Source organism: Elephas maximus, chromosome 18 (genome assembly GCF_024166365.1).
Source record: "Elephas maximus indicus isolate mEleMax1 chromosome 18, mEleMax1 primary haplotype, whole genome shotgun sequence".
NCBI lineage: Eukaryota > Metazoa > Chordata > Mammalia > Proboscidea > Elephantidae > Elephas > Elephas maximus.
The window spans coordinates 40,280,458-40,303,940 of NC_064836.1; the positions used below are offsets into that span (position 1 = coordinate 40,280,458).

A 23,483-nucleotide genomic window follows, 5' to 3' on the forward strand; every position below is an offset into this window, starting at 1 on the left:
AATAATGTTTAATGCAGTGATATATGATGGCCATGATTTCAAATTCTTTAGAGGTATGAAATTTAAATATGTCTTATAAAATTCCCTATCAGTTATATTCACTGTCTAGTGAAAATCGTATTTACATTGAATCTTAAAGTGACCAAGAGAGTGTATGTTAGAGTAGGGATATGGGCTGTATTTTTTATCGTTAACTTTCACACTTTCATCCTCCTATGAATTACATTCCTATAAAACATTCACATAATATTCATGTTTCTTTTCTCACTATTTCACGAACACGTTCCCTATAAAAAATTAACTTCATTTCTTCATATCATTTATTTGTCTGATTCATAAAATTATATATGCACAAAGAAGCTCACTAAATTTTTTGAAAAATTAAAAAAGAATAAATTTCATGAAAGTTCTCTTTACAGTACAGCCAGAGAACAGGCTGAGTAGAGAATTAGGCGTGGATTTTGTGTCTTCATTTTGTGATATGTACAGCAGTTTTAAGTAGACAAGTAAACTGTCATTTCACTCAAATTTCCTCTTGTATTTTGATCTACATAGTTTAAATGCATTGTTATTGCAATTAGATATAGCATTCTAAATTAAAAAAAACAGCTCTGGTTATTTTCATGGGAACAATGAAAACAGTTTAACATATTCTTGCTTTGAATTTTAACATACAGAGACCTTTCCACTACATGCAAACTGGAATACAATTTCTTTCAGTGAAAATATGCAATTATTGTGGGTAATCTTTCCCCTTTCCTTTGTAATTGGTAAGAGTTTATTACACTTGAATTTAACATAACTATTGGAACTCACGGATTCCGATTCATAGCGACCCTGTAGGACAGAGAAAAACTGCCCAGAGGGTTTCTAAGGAGCGGCTGGTGGATTCAAACTGCCAACCTTTTGGATAGCGGCCAAGCTCTTAACCACTATGTCACCAGGGCTCCAGGCTGAATTTAACATAGTTAGGTGACTTTTACAGCCAATTTCTCTTTTACCACGTGAAATGCAGCCATTTAGAACTGATAGTCTCCCTTTCTTTAGGCATATTTATGTTGGAAATACTATAATCATTAACAAAAAATTGCTTGTACAAAATTAAAAAAAAAACAACACTGAAACTCATTAAGGCTTTAAAATCTGTAATAGTTGGAAGCTAACACTAAACACTGATGATTTTAAATTCACCCTAAAACAGTGAAATTAAATAATATTATAAAGGGAAATCCATTTTCACCCAGGCCACTATGAACACATGGATTAAAAGAAGTGCTGAGGAACAGACACCTTGAAATACAACTTAAATAATGTTGCAATGACTTTTAACAACTGGGAAACTACAAGAAAATTATAAATACTCCTACAGAACAACTATCTATCTATAATAGAAAAGGGCTATCTCTTGCTGCTCACTAAAAACAAGCAAAAAGACAGGCAGTCAAACAAACAAAACTCGACAATGTTTAAGATGCTATTGTTGTTAGTTGTCTCTGAGTAGGCGTCCCCTCACGGTGGCCTTATGTATTACAGAACAAAATGTTGCCCAGTCATGCTTTCCCGAAATGGTTATATGTTGGCCAATACTTTTTGGCACAGTGACTCTATATTCCTTCCGTCTTCTTTTGATGCTTCCTGTGTCATTCAACCATTCAAATTTTTGCACATAGAATCTTTCAGTAATGAAACATGAAGTGTGAATTTTTTCTTCAATTCTTTCAGTTGTAGAAATGCTGATTGTGTTCTTCCCTTTTGATTTCCTAGCTCCAGGTCTTTGCACATTTCATCGTAACACTTTACCTTGTCTTCTTCAGCCATCCTTTGTAATCTTCTGTTCAGTTTTTTTTACTTCATTTCTTCCATTTTCTTTATCTGCTCTGTGCTTAAGATCAAGCTTCAGAGTCCCTGATGAAATCCACTTTGGTATTTTTCTTCTTTCTTGTTTTTTTAATGACCTTTTACTTTCTTTATGCTGCATGAGGTCCTTAATGTCTTCCCACAGTCCTTCTGGTCTTTAATCGTTAGTATTTTGTGCGTCAAATCTATTCTGAGATGGTCTGTAACTTCAGGCAGGATATAGTCAAGGATGTATTTTGGCTCTTGTGAAATTGCTTTCATTTTCTTTAGCTTCAGCTTGAACTTGCACGTGGCAGTTGATTGCTCCATAGCCAGCTCCAGGATTTGTCTTGACTGATGTTATTGAGCTTCTTCGTCATCTCTCTCCATATAGTTGATTTAATTCCTGCGTAATCCATCTGATGAGATCCAATTGTATAGTCACTGACTATGTTGCTGAAAAAAGTATTTCAATGAGTAAGTCATTGGTCTTGCAGAATTCTACCATGCCATCTTCAGCATTGCTTCTATCACAAACGATGTATTTTCCAACTACTGATTTATGATGTTGGCAAGATGTATTGAATATACCGTGGGCTGCCAGAAGAATGCACAAAACTGTCTTGGAAAATAGAGCCAGAATGCTTCTTAGAAGTGAGAATGGCGAGACTTTGTCTCACATACTTTGAACATGTTATCAGGAGGGACCAGTTCCTGGAGAAGGACATCATGGTTGGTAAAGTGGAAGGTCAGCAAAGAAGAGGAAGACCCTCAATGAGCTGGATTGACACAGGTGCTCCAACAATGGGCTCAAACACAGCAATGATTCTGAGGACGGTGCAGGACTGGGCAGTGCTTCCTTCTGTTGTGCACAGGTCGCTATGAGTTGGAGCTGACTCAACAGCGCCTAACAATGACTGACCCTTCTTTTTTTCCAACTTCTGCATGCCAATCACCAGTAATTACCAATGTATCTTCATTACACATTTGATCAAACTGTAGCAGGTTTTAAAAATGTTCAATTTCTTCATCTTTGACATTTGTGTTTTGCATAAACTTGAATAATAATCATATGAACTGGTCTTCCTTGTAGGCATATGGATATTTACTGTAAAAATGTTCAATTTCTTCATCTTTGACATTTGTGTTTTGCATAAACTTGAGTAATAGTCATATAAACTGATCTTCCTTGTAGGCGTATGGATATTTCCTCTACTATATTAGCTGTATTTACAAACTGCGGAGTATCTAGTTTGTAATTATATTTCAAACTTGCAGTAACTAGTTCATGTCATTGCAAAACTGAAATGCTTTAGTCATCATTTATAAAGATGCCTGCTAATATAACATAAAACATGAAAACACATGATAATACATTTTAATGGGGTAGTGTTTTTTCAGTGGTAGAATTATCCCTTCCATCTGGGACACCTGGATTTGATTTCTGGCCAGTGTACCTCATGTAAGCCACCACCCATCTGTGAAGGCTTGCTTGTTGCTATGATGCTGAATAAGTTTTAGCACAGATTCCAGAGTAAGAGAGAGTAGGAAGAAAGCACTGGCAATTTATTTGTGATAAACAGCCAATGAAAACCTTATGGATCACAATAATTCAATCTGCTAATTATCATAAGGATGGTGCAGGATAGGGCTTGTGTTTGCACAGGGTGATCGTGAGTTAGGGATCAGCTCCATAGCCTCTAACAACAACTACAACAATACGTTTTTAAAGAACAAAGAAAAGGAACATGATAGAGAAAAGAAAAAGGAAATCCCTGCTTTTTGCATATAAAATTATCATTGTGCATGTGTGTGTGTGCATGTGGGTTGATAGCAAAAGAGAAAGAGCTCTCAGCACTGAGGTGTGATAGAGTTACACGTTATGCAGGAACATCTTCTGAGAAGCATCCTCCCCTCCCAAAAAGGAGGCTTTTAAGTAACATAATACCCTCTCTATAGCAATTATATCTTTCATTTTTTTTTTAATGGTATGATAATGCAATGTAGATAATACCTCACAAATTTAGAAAAGTCACAGCTTAAATAACTTATTACTACAAGGCAAAGCAACTTTGAAGAAATATTCTATGGGTTTACTTTTAACTTTAGTTGAGCCATGTTGCTTATTCTCATTATTCCTACTAAGTATTTTAAATAATTATCGATCTTCTTCTCTGGGTACTAAGGAAAACAAAAATGTTTCATATTAAATCGTGATGATGGAAGAAACATAGGCAATAACTAGTGAAACGTTTTCGCTGACAATAATTTACTTCACTTTTTGAGCTTACTAATTCAGATTTAAAAGGTGCCCAGTCCTGTGTATTTTCATCAGAAAAATTTATTGACAATTTAACAGAAAGAAACTCATACTATTATATTTTCACATACTCTGTATTCACACAGCACTGTACCTACACATATCTGTTCTTCAGTTATCAATGAAGTATACAAAACTGCTGAATAAACTGAACATTGATCACTTCATTACTAAGTCTTTGAGAAATAAAATCTTGATGTGGCTATCAAATAATATGCTTCACAACAAAGAGTTGGCTGTATCAAATGATCTTGTGGATTCTTACCAGTTCTTTTAAGTAATGTAAAAGAAAGAAAAAAAAATCAAAACTCCAATTGGCAGAGCTGCCATATTGCATAACTTCAGTGGGTACCACTCACATCATAATCTATGTAGATGCCTCTTCCTGGGTTATATATTGTAGTCCCTGGGTGATACAGATGGTTAAGTGCTCTACTACTAATGAAAAGTTTGGCAGTCAACATCCACCCAGAGTTGCCTCAGAAGAAAGGCCTGGTGATCCACTTCTGAAAAATACGCTATTGAAAACCCTATGGGGCACAGTTCTACTCTTAACACATGTGGAGTCACCCTGAGCCAGAATTGACTTGATGGCAACTGGCAGTTGTATAAAAAAACTAAAAACCAAACCTGTTGCAGTCAAGTTGATTCCATCTCATAGTGACCCTACAGGACAGAGTTGAATTGCCCCACAGGGTTTCCAAGGAGCTCCTGGTGGATTCCAACTGCTGACCTTTGGTTAGCAGCTGTAATTTTTCACCACTATACCACCAGGGTTTCCAATAGTTGTATAGTATACAGGGTATGTAACATTACACAGTGTGTATATCTATATTATTTGGGTCTTATTGGAAAAAAAGACCATATTTTGAAAGTGAGTGTGCATGTGGGACTGGCCAGTTTCCTAAGATAAACATGAAAGTTTTCCCCAAAAGATTCACAATAAAGCAGGGAATATGGTAAAGTATAAGTACTAAACCCTGGTGGTGCAGTGGTTAAGAGCTTGGCTGCTAACCAAAAGGTCAGTAGTTTGAATCCACCAGCCACTCCCTGGAAACTTTATCGGGCAGTTCTACTGTGTCCTATAGGGTCCATATGAGTCGGAATCAACTCAATGACAATGGGTTAATTATCACTCAGCAAGGTATACTGATGTGCTTATTTTTCTAAAAGTATAACTATCAATAATGTTTTTGTCAATATATTATTTAATACAGTCTGTGCTATAGGAATTGAAAAAATCCAAATTTATAAAAAATATACAATTATGACAAAATAAATAAGCCTGTATGTGAAGAAATTGGGAAAAAAAATTAGTTTCCATGAATGTTGGCTATGTTTATTCATGGTGCTCCGAATATTTGAACCTAAGATCTCAGGATGTGAACTACTCATCTCTGCTCTATTCCAATTTAAGCTTCTATTAAAAATTGGTTTGCTGATTTATCAGGCATATCTTTTATAAATCCAAACCAATATGTCAAAACACTATTGAGTGAAGAAAAGGAGTTACTGAAAAGAGAAAGCACTACTTCTTCATAAGACTAAAAATGACTTCTTCTACCATATAACTTGATTTTTTCTTCAATTTTTCATTAAGAATCTTCTATAAAATTAAAACCTGAAAAAAAGTTTGGAATTACAACAATTATGAAGCAGGTACACAGACTTAATTACAGCATTTACAAAATAAATATTATAATATTAAAATTACTATCTGTAGATTGAAATGTACATACTGCAATTACATCCTGCAAAGCCACCTTGAAGGTCTAGTGGACCATGCAACGTGAGAACTGAAAAATCCAACTGTGTAGCTATTTCCAACTTGTAGTCTGTCTTCACATCTTCTGATTAGTGAAAATTGTAAAAATTTTGAGGAATGACTTAAAAGTTTACAATGAAGATTCCATTTAGAAAATCCTGTGATTTTCAACCACAAAAAAAAAAAAAAAAATCTAACTTATTTTCAGAAACAAAGAGAGATTCTACCATAAATGTAGTCCTGAATAAAGCAGGACATATAATCGTTTTGGTTGAAATTTGAAGAATCTGTATGTGTCTTCAAACTCACTAAAGATTTCCCAAATCAAAAGCAAAGGATTACGCTATTTGAGAGAATTGTTTTATGCTTGGTTAAAAATAATATTTTAAAATATTAATTTTTTCATTTTTAGTTTTAAGTTGCTGTTTTGCAAGATTATTATTTTCTCTTCATTAAGTGCCTAATGAGTTGTATAAAACCTATTTTCAAATTGTTAAATGATATGGCAATGAATATATAATACAGCCTCTTCCCTCCACCAGATAAAAGTCTTGCTACACCTGTGGTGCTTTTTTCACTCATAATTAAATGTCAGAATGACTCACATTCTAGGTTAGGATAGTTCAAGTTGCTGAGGCCTGAATTGTTCACAATTCACCATATTTTGAAAATTAGTTTTGTGCCACATCAGTGGTTAAGATGATCAGTAGGGCTTCAGTTGAACCTTGAAATAGATTTTAATAGGTCAGGTTTCAAGTGAACCCTGAAGCTAGGACCAGGTGCAGAACGAACAGGTGACATTCATAGGACATTCATCAAGTAGCTATTTAGAATCAGAATCTACTAACATAAAAATTTTTAGGCCAGATTTTATCGTGCTTAATGACACTGCAATCATGCAAGAGCTGATATTTATTCTGGGGTATGATATCAGCAATTAGAAATAGCTACATGAATAATATACAAATTAATGCTAAATATTTAGGAACATAAATGTGACTGAATAAGTAAAGCCATACTAAGGGCAGTAGTAGTTACCGAAATGCTCATTACCATAAGCGCCTGCCTTTTCATAGATAAACTTATCTTTTAACAAATGCCTCAAAGGCGGTGAGTCGAACTGTGACTACAGATATTTCTCCCACTTTACAATTATGATGAATGCAAATTAAACTTACAAAACAAAAACACAAAAGAAGTATTGGTCATTATTCAAAACTATATTTGGACTTTAAAGAAAATCACTTCAGATTTTCAGCAATATGGGCACCAAAACAGCCTATAAAGCAAGCATTCTAAGTACATCTAGAAATTACTTACACCATTTTCAAAAACTTTTTTAAAAATTTAAGTGTTTTCTCACTGCTATGTTAGACAAATCCTGAAGCACCAAGCATGAAGTAGATGGGTATACCAGAAGCTCAAGAAGCAGTCATGTATTTGTTTTCAATCAAAAACTGTAATCCTGATTAAAACACCACAGGTACTTAGAAAACTCAGACCTTTTGTATAGATCTCTCATCTAGAAAATTGGGTTTGCATCTCCTCAGAGGGGAAATAGCATTCGAGACGAGAAGCTGAAGCTCATCTTCCTCCATGGAGCCGAGACCCACTCAAGGTTCTATGAAGGATGTAAAAAGGCAGGCTAGTAAACATGCATGCACATGTACACCACACACACACACACACACACACACACACACACACACACACACAGGAGACTCTGGCAAATAAAACTTGCCTGCTTGGCCTCAGAGCAAACCCCAGTTTGGCAAGAGGGCTGGGGGAATACCTCTTTGAAAATTTAATAAGCGTAGATTTGTCCTCACGCAGATCACCTTGATCAAACAGAAAATCCCAAATCAAGAAATTAATTTCTGGTGCTCCCACTCCGTCATGCTCCAAGGTACTACCAAAAGCAAAAGAATATCTTCTGTGGAGGAGTGCACCCTCAAATACGAGATCACAATCTTAAATTATAAAATACACTAGAAAACAAGTCTCCAAAAATGAGTGTCTGCTGAAACAAATAAAGCAATCTAATTAAAAAAAAAAAAAAAAAACTCAGATTTTGAGAACCTCTAACTTCAGAAACTTGAATTTCCAAAATCCAAATACAAAATAAGCATACTTAAATTATTAAAAGCTAAAAAAAAAGAGAAAAAAATTTTAAATGCCAAGCTAACTTGAAAAAGAACCAATTAGAACTCTTATAAATTAAACGTGATCATTAAGTTAAAAAGTTAATGAGAAGTTAGACGGCAGATTAAACATATATGAAGAATTAGGAAACTAGGAGACAGAGATGTATTAATTACTACAAATTCATTAAAAATATATAAAGGAATGAAACAAAATAAAAATATGTGTTAAGAGACACGACAATATTCAAAATTCTTTAAATGACAGGTTTAGCAAAACAACCAAACCCAAGTGACAGTTTTAGCATATTCATAATTGAATTTTCAGAAGAAAATAATAGAGAGCCAATATCCAAAAAGGAAATGAAATAACAATTTTCAGAATTAATGAAAGATAAAGTTCTTCAGAATCACAAGTCACAATAAGTCCCAAGTAGAATAATTGTAGAATTAAACTATTTTCCATAATTTAATTATGCCTATAGTTATATAAATTTAAAAAAATTATGTAAAATGTATAACTGTATACATTTAATTATACATATAATTAAGCCTCAAAACACCAGGTCAAAAAAGATATCTTAGAAGCTAAAGAGAAAAATAATAATCTACAAAGAAATGGCATTTAACTGACAGCACACTTCACAACACTAACAATAGAATCCAGAAGAGAGTAAGATACTCTCTTTAGATTGCTAATGGAATAACTATCAAACTTGAATGTGTACTCAGTTACACTATAATTTGAAAACCAAGTTGAAAAAAAATACATTTTTAAAATAAATCATTAGCGAATTTAATGAAAGCTATGGACCTCCTTTCCAGAATATGTGTGCACAAACACACACAAAGTTGCAGACAACTTTAGAGATTCTCATTCTCCCTGAAGCCTGTCTTCCACCTGAGATAGTCTAGATGTCACCTGTGAATCAAGCAACATCAGAAAACTGAGTACTTAGGCCACCCTCTTTGGATCCCTTATACTAATGCTTCACATATGGGATGGAGTTAATAAACAGGTTAAACATGTCAGCCTTGTTGTTATGTTTTCAAAACCTGTAACTAAATTTTTTCTATTTTCTACATTACTTATTTGGTTTCCTACACTATAAACAGTACATTTTAGAAGTTACACAGCATTTTACACAATTTATTTCACTCTTCCTTCCCTCCTTTCCTTCCTCCAGCCTTTCCTTCTGTCTTTCCCTTCCCTTTCCCTCCTTCCCTCTGTCCCTCCTTCCTATCGTCTCGTCTTCCCCTCATTTTTCTTCCTTTCTAATAAGAAACTTCCATGTAATAGTAATGCTTCAACTTTTACTTCATATTTAAATTAGTCAGGCAAATTACACCACACATTTTCTATACAACTACCACAAGTGCCTCCCATTAGCTATCTAACACATTGCTACAGGCACACACACACACACATATGTGTACACACTCACACTCTACTCAGACTCCATAGGACCTAGGGAGAAACTGTCAAATGGTGCGGTCTGTTTTCTCCTTTATATTAGTTACCCTTAGTTTTCCCCTCTATACAACAGATGACAATGATATTAACGAATTCTTCAGTTTTTGGACAAGATTTTTTGATTTAATTTTTTATGCACTTAACACAGTTACTGAAACAGAGCAAATGTTTAGGAAATATGAGCTATCTTTAATATTTTGTTACTTGATCACTGATATTTTGCCTCAATAGAGAGGCATAAGGTGATTTTAGAAGACTATCAATATACAATATAGACCAGAACAAATAAATGTTAAGAGTAATTTTACTAAAAACAGATAATAAATAACGAATGTTTATTTTCTTTGTGTACTAAATCAGAAACCGTTACACTTTAATACATGCCCACATCGTTTTTCTGGATCATCAATATGACTTGCAAAATTCTCTTGAAAGTATTATGAGGAAAAAGCTCAAAATATTTAAACATGTATTCATGATTTATTTAATAGACAGGAATTCTTTGCAATAGAAAAAGATTTATAATAGTGCGAAATAAATGACGATATTAAATTCTGAGTCTATATATGCACAGGCTTGTAACTAGATATGCACATACACACTGCTCAATCTGTAACATCTCAAATTTCAAACTTCAACAAGGTTTTAAGAGCCACAGTTAGACTGCTTTTTGGATTATATTTAAAATATATATGCACTAAAAATAGATGCTACGGAAGAGGTGGTGATCGCAGCCCAGATCTCTCTTGCTGCCTACAAAAAACCCAGTGCCGTCTAGCTGCAGGGAATACAGTCAGCAGACAATTAGCTTGCCTTAAATTTGCCACAGTTATTCCCTTTCTAGGCAAGCTTGCATACAGGCAAATGAGGAAACAGAGTTTAGAAAGAACTAGTTATTTTAGCACAAGGCAGATATTCTTCTCAAAATACTCTAGAGTTCTCTAATGGTTGGCTGAGGCTTTGTTAGGCCTTCATTGCATTTTGACTTCCCTTCTGCCTAATCTCCACCTTGTCTCCTTTTACAGAAAGTCTTGCAGCCCAAACTTCACCTTTGTGTCTGCTTATGGGAAATAAATCTTGGGGCAGGTGATAACAGAAGTAGGGGAAGGGAGTCTGGTTTTTTTTTTTTTAGGTAGGTGATAGGATAATGTGTTCACTGCTGAGTAAGACACATAAGACTTTTTAGATGTGTAGAATAAACAGTAGCCCATTTACTAATTGCTGTGAAAGGCAGCCATAACAGATTTGAACAGGGACAGGAGCAGGAAAGAACTATTGCAAGCCGTGGTTCAAGTAGCCCTCATATCTCTAGTCACGTGGGATTACTATGAGTCTCAATCAACTAGACAGCACCCAACAACCACAGCATAAAATAATCCTTTTCATCCTCCCAACTCTACCAAATTTTACCATTCCCACCACTCTGATACGCTTTTGGCATTTGAAGGACCGAGAAGAATAAGACCTATAGATCAGAGAGTAATGTAATGTAATATAACGTACTGAAACAAATATAATACAAATAACATGAGATGTTTTATTGCTTCCAAAAAACCAAATCCATTGCCTTTGAGTTGATTTCAACTCATAACCCTCTAGGACAGAGTTGAACTGCCCCACAGGGTTTCTAAGGAGCAGTTCGTGGATTCAAGCCACCGACCTTTTGGTTAGCAGCTGAGCTCTAAACCACTGTGCCAACGGCAGGGGAGAAGAAATTTTAGTGTGAGAACAATTCCAAGAAGTGGTGATTGTGACAGTACATTACAGACTGTTCAGGAAGATTGTTAAAAGGACCTGTCTGTCTAGTAGGAAAAATGTGAGTAAAAGACTAAAATGTCAGTTTAAAGGAAATGATTTTGACTAAAAAAAAAAAAAAAGAAAAATTTAAGTCATACCTATGTTACGTGTTTCAACAATCAAATTATTTGTTAATTTTACAATAATTGATTACGTATTTCATATTTCTATAAGCACAAAATGCATTATTCCGGTGAATATCTTTATTATTTCTTTACAAAAATAAAACATTGCTTTGCTATAAGAAAATGCCAGACACAATTATGCTGGAATCTTGGACGTTGTCCAGTGGCATTACCAAGCATGGCTCCCTGGCTACCTACTGCATTTGTGTTTTCCTCTCAGTCACATATCCAAATATGGGGGCTCCACTAAATGACCCTTAAATATTGGAAATAAGATTACATCTCCATTTGACTGATAAACTGTAAATTCGGCAACAGCAGCTGAGTGGAAAATTCAGTGGGAGTGTTCCTGTTGTCCTGAAATTTCAACTGGGATAACTGACAAAAAGAAAAAAGAGACATCAAATGCTAAGCAACTGGGGAAGAGGCCAGTCATCACCTGCAGGGTTAAAAGAGAAGAGGCCGAACTAGCTCTGCTATCCCAGACACACCACCACAACTTCACACATACTGCCCATACATACACCATATAAACAAAAGACTAGAGGGAGAAGAAAATCACATTGGGGTAGTGAGTCTTCCTCTTAGCAGAGGACCTCAGTGGGGACTCCTCCCCTTCTGGCAAGTGAAGAGAACTCAGAGAGATGAACAGAATCCACTGAGTGTGTCAGCATAGGGGGAAAGGTCTGATATTTCCACCTCCTTTAGGACAACCGCTTTTACAGAAGATTAATCTGTTTTCTGTAGTTAAAGTGGAGGGATACGAGCTTTGAAACAGTCATGGTTCTAATATTTCAGCTTAGTAAGGATGTGTGATTTTTCTCCAGGTCAAATGAATAGTGCATAAAGTTGGTTGGCTACAGTACACCCAAAACAAAACCTGATTAGAACAGGGTGAGAAGGTTTCTAAGGAAGTCTTTCTGAGCATCATCCTCCCCGAGGAAACTGTGTCTCCTTCTATGGTTGTACTACACACATGAGTCTCTAAGGGGCAGGCCCTTAGATGCTGGCATGTGGAGAACATAGGAGCCAGGGGCAGCCCAAAGAGAATGTCACCACCAGATACATAAGAAGCATGTGGATTCTTTCCTCTCCTTTCCCCACTCCAGGGTCTCCAGGATAAGGCTCAGCTGTCAATGGAGTCAGAGGAAACATGAGTGCTAAGTTGGACTTTTGAAATTGTAAATGGTACAGGATTGGGCTAGACATTTTTATTCTTGAAAAAGATCAGAAATGTATACTATTTACCAAATACGTTATCACACAACAGAAAGAGAGGTTCTAGAAACATGGGTGAAAGCCGTAACTGGATTACAAAATACAGGTTTTGAACTACATTGAGTCAGATTATGCAATGGTTTGGTTGCAAGGCTGTAACCTGAATGAACCAAAAACAAAGCCTGGTTACAACTCATAGCGACCCTATAGGACAGAGTAGAACTGCCCCATAGAATTTCCAAGAGTGCCTGGTGGATTTGAACTGCCAACCCTTTAGTTAGCAGCCATAGCACTTAACCACCACGCCACCAGGGTTTCCTGATTGAAGGCACCCATTAATACATCTATGAAAGAGGAGATCGCCTTGGAAAACAAAGACAGGAATTGATACAAATATTGGTTTTCCTCGTGTAAAACTGAGAAAACTCAGCCATAGGACTATTTTGACCTAATTGGCAAGCTTCAGGCTGTCTCACTTTTAGGCCACTGAATGTCTTACTCATGTAACTTTGCTTGCTCAGATTTGAGATTCACCTAACAAGCTTTTGACTCACATTTAGTTTCCCACATAATATACCTACAGGTAGTACCTGTACTTATCATGTTGTTGTTGTTAGGTGCCGTCGAGTGGTTTCCGACACATAGGACCCTATATACAAGAGAATGAAACACTGCCTGGTCCTGCATCATTCTCACAATTGTTGTTATGCCTGAACCCACTGTTGCAGCCACTGTGTCAGTCTATCTCAGTGAGGGTCCTCCTCTGTTTTGGTGACCCTCTACTTTACCAAGCATAATGTCCTTCTCCAGGGATTGGTCCCTCCTGATACGGTGTCCGAAGTGCAGGAGAAGAAGTCTCACCATTGATGCTTCTAAGAAGCATCTGGCTGTACTTCTAAGGCAGATTTGTTCATTTATCTGGCAGTCCAGTGGTATATTCAATATTCTTCATCAACGCTATAATTCAAAGGCTTCAATTCTTCTTCAATCTTCCTTATTCATTGTCCAGCTTTCATATGCATATGAGACAACTGAAAACACCATGGCTTAGGTCAGGCACACCTTAGTCCCTATCATAAAGATTCTGAATTCCCCAGCTGCTGAGACAGTGAGTCCTCATTGTAAATTAACAAATTTGCCATGTTTTTATATATATCTTATAAGCATTATTAAGTGGGTGTTTCTGAGAGATATATATACATGGCACGAAGTCAGGTTTCTGAACCTGATAAACGTGGCCAGATCAAGCCATCATAAATAAATTCTCCGAAAGGTTGCAACCTTGTAGGAATTCCTGAGGAGAGCATCTACCACCTTCCCTTCCAGGGTGACCATGTTTGCTGCCAGGTTTCTTTTCTGTAATGCTCAGATGAACATTCCCTTTCCTCATGGTTATGATTGAGCTCCCTTTTTGGAGTGTTCTGCAGCGTCAGAAATAACTCACTCTTTCTAATTCTCACCCCCCTCTCTCCCTCGTTTTCTCTCTCTTAACAAAACAAAACCTACTGCATCCAGGACAATGATTTATCTTACCAAAGTCCTTAACTCCCCTTACTCGTTATTTTTAAGGGTTATCTTTACAAAACTTCTGTACTGAACTACATAGTGTATGCACAAAGAATATGAACTACCCACAACCTTTTGTCATTAGAAGAAATAATAACAGCTCAACTGTTTTTGCTATTATAGGAAGCAGGTAGTTAATGACTGTTGGCTGGTTGATTGATATTCTGGCACTTCTATCAGAAACCAGTAATTGCTCTCAGTGAAAACTAAAAAAGCAGATATCAACATGGGGCAGGCTAGAATGACTTCACTCGGCTTTCTCTCCATTGTTCTCTAGGATGAATTTCCTTCTTTCCTTCACAGGATCTCCCCTGTACTGTATGTGTTAGGGTCAAGGCAAGACTAACGATGGAACTCTAAGCTACAAGAATTTCCTTACCATTTACGCTATGCTTTTGAGTCACTCAATGTAGTTCTATGTTCTCTTGGTGATTTATTATTATTTCCTGCTTTAGTTCCTTTTTACAATGAGAAAACAACCTACCCTGTTATAAAATGATAAAATTCTACATAAGTGAAAAGAAGTTTTGTAAATTATTTTAACTTCTCAAAATTACCCAAGTCTGTTACTCAAAGTTGGTATTAAAAATTGGGGTTTTCAAAACACAGTTTTATAAGTACATATATAAACCATCTACAGAATGACTTCAGACACCTGCTTATGGCATAAGTATTGTTAATAAATGAAAAACAAATGTACATGTTGGGATATTTAGTCATCCAATATAACATCAGAAATTATCAAATTAAAAATTTTTTTCAGAATTGTATTTTGGTAAGATTATTGTGATTATTGAGCTTTTCCATCTATATTAAACAAGAAAACTTTTCCACTCTTTATTAAAGTTATTATCAAAAGTCATCCTTATTAGCATTCTTTAAAGAATCTATTCACTTAAGTTAGAGCAGTGGACATGTCTTACCTATCTCATTTTATATAAAGGAAAAAAAAAGTAAATGTTAAAGGAAAATAAAAGGCAAATCACAGAGCTATGCTGCAAATCAGCTTGAATTAACCAACACATTCTGAAATCACTGACTCACTTTGAACTCCATGGGAGCGTACTATTTTCCAGGTTTCTGACGCCACTTCTTTGACATCCACTTGATAGTGATGAATAGGCACCCCACCATGGGAATCTGGCTTGTTAAAGGAAACCTTGGCCATGGTCTGGGACAACTCTATAATCTTCACTCCATAGGGGCTGGATGGCACATCTATGAAGGAACAAATACAATGGAACATATGAGAATTAGGAATAAAGGAAAATCGATGCCTGTATTGCTTAATGTATTTGCATCTCAAAACTTGCGTAAACAGCTGAAGAAAATATACACAGGTCAATTTTTCTTAACACAGCATATTAACAGTAGAACATTCAATATTAAATATCATTATCGAGGGAATAATTTTATTTCTGCTTTTTTAATACAACATTATGTTTTTACTATTTTATGAGCCCAAGGGAAACAAGTTTACGTGTGTCTGTGTGTGTGAGCATGTGTGAGTGCATGTGTGTGTGTGCAAGAGACAGAGAATGCAGATATAATTGAAATATAAGAATAAACATTTTACTGAAATATTAGCATAAATAGTAATCTCTTATAAAATGTGATATGTGTTTTCTTTTTGTTCATTAAATTTATATTACTAATTTTGGAGGAAGAGCTATATAAAATGTTATGATTCTAAAACAAATATAACTGCAAACTATCTGTTCTAACTTTAGGTGAAATAAGTTTTAATTCCTGTATTAAAAATATATCAAATCTACGTGTGTTATTTTATCAATCCATTATTATTTCATGCTCAATGAAGTATTCTGGTGGGACTTTATTTTGTAAATGCACAAAACTTCTTGAAAAGATATAGTTAAATGTCAGAACAAGCAGGAGAAGAAAACAAAAGAGAAAAAAAATCTCAATGAGAAAATTAATGAATTCTCTATGTTAGGAATGTCAAGATTTAGAGACAAGTTAATCATTAAAGCAATTTCTCTCTCTCAATCTCTCTCGTTCTAATATTGCATTTGAAATAATCTTAAATTTTGGAAAGGGAAACAAATACAGATAATTTCAGAGAAAGAAGTTTAAAACATAAATGTGTATATATACAAAAGTGGCAGTTTGAATCCACCAGCCGCTCCTTGGAAACCCTATGAGGCAGGTCTAGTCTGCCCTGTAGGGTGGCTCTGAGTTGGAATTGACTCAACAGCAATGAGTAGTTTATATATCAACTATACAAAAAAAAAGTCTTGATTGAACAAAATGCCATAAATGCAATTTTCTGTTCTGATATCAATCAAACATTCACACAAAGATTTCTAATGTTTGTCAAAAGTCAAATGTGCCTCATTTGCTAGAGTTAAAAAAAAGAAAGAGAATCTTAGATCACATAAATTATGCCTTATAAATGGTACTGGGCAAAAGCCAAGGGGGGAGGCTTATGGCCTTTGGATGTGAATATTGTAAAGAAACGCAGCAGTGTATATTTCAGTTCTAATGAGGAAAAGTAAATTATTTAGAGATCTTATGAAGTGCATTATATTATGACTCTAAGGTTTAGAAATGTATGCGTAGAATACTGATGCAACCAAAACTCATAGTGCTATTAAAGTCTTATCTGGAAATAAACCATTTAAGTCAGCTAAATGATCAATTTAAGATATTCACAAACGTTATCATAGTTTTCGGGTCTCTTTAATCCCTAGGTTAAATCCATAAATTCTTTTCATCTATAGATTTGATACAAAGTTTATTAAGGATTCTCTAATGTCTACTAGGTCTAAGCTGGACATCACAGCAATTATAATCTTCAGTTTAGGAACATATTTCAAAAGGGAAGGTAGTATTGATTGAGGGAAAACTGAAATTTTTTGTCCTGGGGATCCCATTTTTTGGCTATACAACATGTACAGACTCTTTTTTTCTTACTCTGACTTTAAGCGTTTGTAGAATTATACACTATTTCCTAAGCTCTGGAATCAACTTGATGGCAGTGGTGGATTTTTTATACCCCAACATGGTGCATCTACTGGGAAATGTTGTCGTGGTTAGGTGTCGTCCAGTTGGTTCCAACTCATAGTGACCCTATGTACAAAAAAACAAAACACTGCCCAGTCCCACACCATCCTCACAATTGTTGTTATGCTTTAGGCCATTGTTTCAGTCACTGTGTCCATGCATCTCATTGAGGGTCTTCCTGTTTTTGCTGGCCATCTGTTTTACCAAGCATGATGCCCTTCTCCAGGGACCAGTCCCTTCTGATAACATTCCCAAAGTACAACTGAGAAATAAGGGCCCCTTTTTCTTGGCAAAAAGGTGCCATCACCAAAGCGTGGGCTAATGAGTATCTTTTTCTAGCCATAGAGGCTAGTTTCAGGCCTGCCGACTTTTACCATGGTTTTTCCTTTATGTTTATTTTTTCTTGCTGATGCCTTAATTCTTTCAACTACCTGATTAAAAGCAAAAACATGTTTATGACTTACCAAAGAAACAAAAAAACCCAAACCCATTGCCGTCAATCGTGACTCAGAACGACCCTATAGGATAGAGTAGAATTGCCCCATAGAGTTTCAAAGGAGAGCCTGGTGAACTCGAAATGTCAACATTTTGGTTAGCTGCCATAGCACTTAACCACTACGCCACCAGAATTTCCTTATGACTTGTAGTGATTGTCAATTTCTTAACATTTTCCTTTCTACATTCTGATTTTATATTTCCAAACATGTACAGGCTAATAAACTATGAGTTTCTTGAGGGCAGAGACAAAATACACACACATACACCTACCTACATACATACATGTAACATTGAGCAAAAAGAAAATACTGAGACCTCAAGAAATATTTTACTCATAAAATATCTCAGTAATTAAAAAGTATAAACACAGATACAAAACATTTCCAAGTGAATGGTGTCTACTATGTCCAGAAGCAATACCTCTAAATTCTCTCCATTCTGACAATTGTTTCATAATCAAATTCATCCTTGACTCTTATCTCCAGTAGACATCACAATTTGTCTCTAAATTATGCTCATTGTTCCTTCTTCATAATTCTTGTATCCATCTCTTCCTTCCTGTTTCCACTGTTAACTCCCAAACCCAGGCACTATCTGTCTCTGCCTGCAATGCTATTAATAGCTCACAACTTCTTTTTTTACTGGTTGTTTTGCCAAATTACAATCCATAGGGCATGTAAATGCAAAAATCAGTCCTTCTGTAGCACCACTCTAATCATGTCATTTCCCTGAAGAGGGCCCTCTGGAGCTTCATAATCTTTACAACATCAAGCCTAGATGTTTTAGCCTGCCTTTCAAGATCCTGGATTATCTACCTTCACTGACTGTATGCAAATAGAAGCTCATATTGTAAAAGACTATCAAACAGAGACCAACTTTTCAAATGGGGCTTGTAACTGCTGAGTTCCACATTCACACTGCTCCTTCATTGTTAGCATATTGCTGTAAACTCCTTCCTAGCTCCCTTCATCCCAATAGCAAATGATTGCCAGCATCACTGGATAAACGAATGAATGAAAGGATAGTACAATAGACATGCAAACATATATTATTTAAAATTTTCTTTCATCTTCAATAGTGCCAGTATTTGGATTAATAGTCTCAAATATTATCATCAGACCCTATGGACCCAAGTCTGACCTTGCCACTTTTGTCAAGTGTAACCTTAGGCACATCACTCAACATTTCCAAATGTCAGCTGTCTTCTCTCTAAAACTGGAGCTAGAATAGTAGCCACCATTAGGGGTTTTGTGAGTATTAAATCACGTAGGGGACTTGAAACAAGCAGCAATACAGTAAGCACTGAGTAAATGTTAGTCATTGTAATTATTGCTATCATTCCTTCAAAAACATCTGCTTTGGAACCGCTGACATCTATCAAGGTTTTAGTCAGATGATAAGTAATGGGTAGAATACTCAAGTTCAGCTTATAAATTTACATTAGGAAAGAGCTGATGCAAGGATCTCCAAGCCAGATACGTACAAACTCTGGAGTAAATGCATGCCCCTGTGCAAATAAAATTACTGAATATCAGTTTCCTCATAAGGAAAATGGTAACAATATCCACATAAAGCTACTATTTTGTGAGGATGTTGGTGGATAAAAAGCACTGGGCATCCACAAATATTATTCTCACCTATCCTGCCCTTAACATAATAAATAATGTTGGTGAACATTTTGATATTTAAGTATATGCCTGAAGTCATAATATAAAAACTTCCTAAAAAGTCGGTCTTGGTTATAATTTTACCTCATGAAAGGTAGAGAAACCAATAGGAGGAGTTACTCTTCTGATTTTGATTTTGATAAAATAAATACAAGTAAATGAAGAAGAACTAGTAAGTGAAATGGAAAAACAAAGTATTGTGAAAAACAGAGGGCAAATTTTATACATATATGCAGATCTTTTGAAAGCATTTGCAAAATAGTACACAAAATTTTATGTTATCATCTTAAAAAATGAGGATAGATGTTCTCAAGTACAATCCTGAAAGTACACACCTAAAGATTCTTGTGTGGAAAATAAAGGGGAGGGCGGGGGAGGAACCAGTGACAACCATGTGGCTGCAAAAATTATCTTGGAATAAAATTCTAAAATAACGTTTTCAAAATGATAACAAACCATGGCACAGAATTATGAAGCAGCATTTCCTCAGGATTCAGAATGAGCTGAGACCACAAAATGCCAAAGACAACCACAAAAACTTAGTTTTGTGCGTGTGTGTGCACGTATGTGAACAAATGTGTGTGTTTTAGCTCTTCATGTGTCTTCCCCAAATTCATCCTCAGTTCTAGGAAATAAATAAACCTGAATATCAAAAGTGAAAGCAGAAACCACCCAGCAAGTTCCCTTAAATTGTACCTTATCACATCTGGATTAACTTACAATGGAAAACTGGTGTTATGGATTGAATTGTGTCCCCCCAAAATATACATTCAAATCCTAATCCCTATACATGTGAATGCAGTGCCATTTGGGAACAGGGTTTCCTTTGTTAGTTTAATGAGGCCATATTAGTGTAGGGTTTGTCTTAAATCAATCACTTTTGACATAGAAAGATGCTGTGGCACCGTGACAGTGAAAGAAAGAAGTTTATGGCTTTAGAAGAGCATGCAAGTAAAGGAATTTTGACATCCAGGGAGTCATTATAAATTCAGCATAATAAGCCTGAGAAGAGATAATGATAGATTTCCCTATGAAATGGAGCTCATACTCTGGTTTTATTTCTGCTGTGGAACTAAAATTGCTTTTTTTTTTTTTTTACACATTGAGATCCATCAAACAAAAAATAAAATCAATTCACGTGTCTGGAACACACAAACATACACACATCCTTTTTGGAAGAGCTGGCCTTATTTTAAGATATTTTAGTTTACATTTACATTTTCTGAGCTATTTGGAGAAACCTGGAGAGCAGCAAATATCCCACACCACATGTTATATGGAACTCTAGCTCTGCTTGGCTACCAGTGTAGTTGTTCCAAAAGAAACAGCTATATTGTTGTTGCTTGAGGCTAAAACATGCAAACTTTTCTTGATGTATTCCAGATAGGATGTAAGCACCATGCATGTTTTCAAGGAAATGCATAATTTGGTTTCTCATGACCTCTCTTTCCACCTTACCACCACTGGTCCCAGCACATAATATACCACCCAAGTCTTCCACTAAAATGTTTTGTCATTTCCCCAAACCCCGTGTCTTTTCACATTACAATGCCTTTGTCTATCTTGCATCTTGATCTTTCACTCTTTCCCCTTCTTCTTCACTGGGTTTGTTTCAACTCACTTTTTCAGACCTAACTCAAAAGTTGTCCCCTTTTTGAAACCTCCCCCTAAGAACTCCACTAAGAATTCTATTTTGTGATCCTAAAGAATTTGATTCAAACATTCATACTTCTATGGCATCCCTTATCTTTTGTACTCCATTTGTAAAGGTCAGTGTCATCTATTACTCGTCTTCAGATTCCCAAGGTCTAAAACTGTACCTGGCATCTACTATGGGTTCACTATATGTTTGGTGAGGGAGTGAAATAACAAGTTACTATGAAATGATGGAAGCATAGGTTCCCTAAAAATACATTATGTTCAAGTATTTTTATTTCCTTTATTCTTGGGCGTATATGAATGAGAAAAACAAAGGGATGCCATAGTTTCTGAATATCACTAAGACTCACCAAAGTTTGCCTCATGATTTTGAAAATGAACATGAAGTAGACTTTTTTCAAAAGATATAAAACCAGTCATTTAAGACAAACCTGGCTTTATATTCAGCAGAAAAACACGTTTTCAACTGAAGCTGTCTTTACCACCTTTCAAGTTTTATGAGACATGGATCTGGATAAAATATAGTTTAGGTGCAAGGCTAATTCTATCATTGATAGAGTTCTGTTAAATTAATCCAGTTCAACCTATAAGCATGTCTCTGTTCTTGAAAAAGACAGGTACGGGTTTATCCATGACTTGGGTGAAAATAGAGATGATCATTTCATATTTGTGAATTAAATCAATATTGGAAATAGAGCTAAAACATTGGATTTGATAAGGTCTCAGTAGGTTAAAAAGATAAACCAAAAGTAACAAGATACGATGTAGTAGGAGTAAGTATAGAGTTCTGAACTGAGGTTAAAAAAATCAATTGGGAAGCAGAGTATGGAAGACCTTCTTTAATAGCAGTTTATGTGAAAAGATGTAGGGACAAGCCACTAGAAGGAAACAGTGCCAAAATCCAATGAGAATTTATATTATTTAATAGAAATATAGGATCCAGAACAAGTTAGGTCATAATCCCATTTTACTATTCACTGGTTTATGATATCCGGATCTGTGTATTATAACTAAAAAGACATCTACAAATAGACTTGTACCCAAAGATAAATGACCAATAAGAACTATAACTTGGCTATAATACTAGCTAACACCTGTGGAGTGCATACCATGTGACAGGTGCTTTACGTGCATTAACTTACTTGGTCTCACAACAGTCTTATCAGGTAGGTACTTGAGTGGTTGCTGTGGAGCACTGCCAAGAAACCCCCTTCAGCAAGAGGGTATTCATTCCCCAGCTGCTGGGAGTGTTGTCTGCTGACAGCTTACAGCCAAACCCCACCCCCAAAACTGCCCAGGAGAAGATGTCCATCAGAAAAGTGTGCCAATTAATGAAGCAAATGTGCAATCATCTTGTTAGGGTTTAATATGAAAAGGCTGCAGCTAAGAGCTAAATGCAACAATGACGCAATGGATAAAGAAAGTTATGAAAAATATGAATGAAATTTTTTTATAATAATGTGTTTAAAAGTTAGAGAAAAGGTCTATTTAGAAAAAAAAGAAAAATTACACATGTACAGAATGCCTTGTAAAATCATGATCTCTTACAGATAGAAAACTGTAAAGAAGGAATATTATGTAGTTACAATTTTATTTACCGTTATGTGTTCTACATAATTGCTCTATGATTGTATGTAAACATTTAAGCTGAGAAATAAAGTATGGCTCCTAGCTAGAAAGCAGGACTATAGAAAAAAAAAAAATTATTGGCAAATTCTTTAAAAAATAAAATTAGTTATATATAGTTATATGGAAACCCTGGTGGCGTAGTGGTCAAGTGCTACGGCTGCTAACCAAGAGGTCGGCAGTTCAAATCCGCCAGGCGCTCCCTTGGAAACTCTACGGGGCAGCTCTACTCTGTCCTACAGGGTCACTATGAGTCAAAATTGACTCAATGGCAGTGGGTTGGGTTATATAGTTATATATAGATATATATGGAAACCCTGGTGGCATAGTGGTTAAGCGCTGTGGCTGCTAACCCAAGGGTCAGCAGTTCGAATCCACCAGGCGCTCCTTGGAAACTCTATGGGGCAGTTCTACTCTGTCCTATAGGGTCACTGTGAGTCGGAATTGACTCGACGGCACTGGGTTATCCGGTTTTTATAGATTATATATATATATATATATAAAAAAATTTTTTTTTTATGTGTATATGTACATACATATACACATGTTATATATAAAGTATTTCTCCTTGATTCTTGGTAAGAAGTTACTGTAACAAAACTGATGATCAGGAACATATAAAATATATCATGTTTTTCATCTAAATTATATAAATAAACTACCTATATTTCAATTTTGTAAAGATGAGAAATGGGTCAGATAACTGGGCCAATTCCTGCTTATGAATATGATGCCAGGACTTAACAGAAAGATCTTCAGGGCTTTTC

At 35.6% G+C, this 23,483-nt stretch overlaps 1 protein-coding gene across 2 annotated transcripts in view; it reads right to left on the minus strand.

The window, feature by feature from the left end:
- NCAM2 (neural cell adhesion molecule 2) overlaps positions 1-23,483 on the minus strand; it is a 553,783-nt gene that overhangs the window by 91,035 nt on the left and 439,265 nt on the right. For both annotated transcript variants that reach the window (XM_049857852.1, XM_049857854.1), the window contains exon 12: positions 15,287-15,460. In XM_049857852.1, coding sequence (XP_049713809.1) covers positions 15,287-15,460 — 174 coding nt within the window. The remainder of the gene's footprint in view (positions 1-15,286; positions 15,461-23,483) is intronic.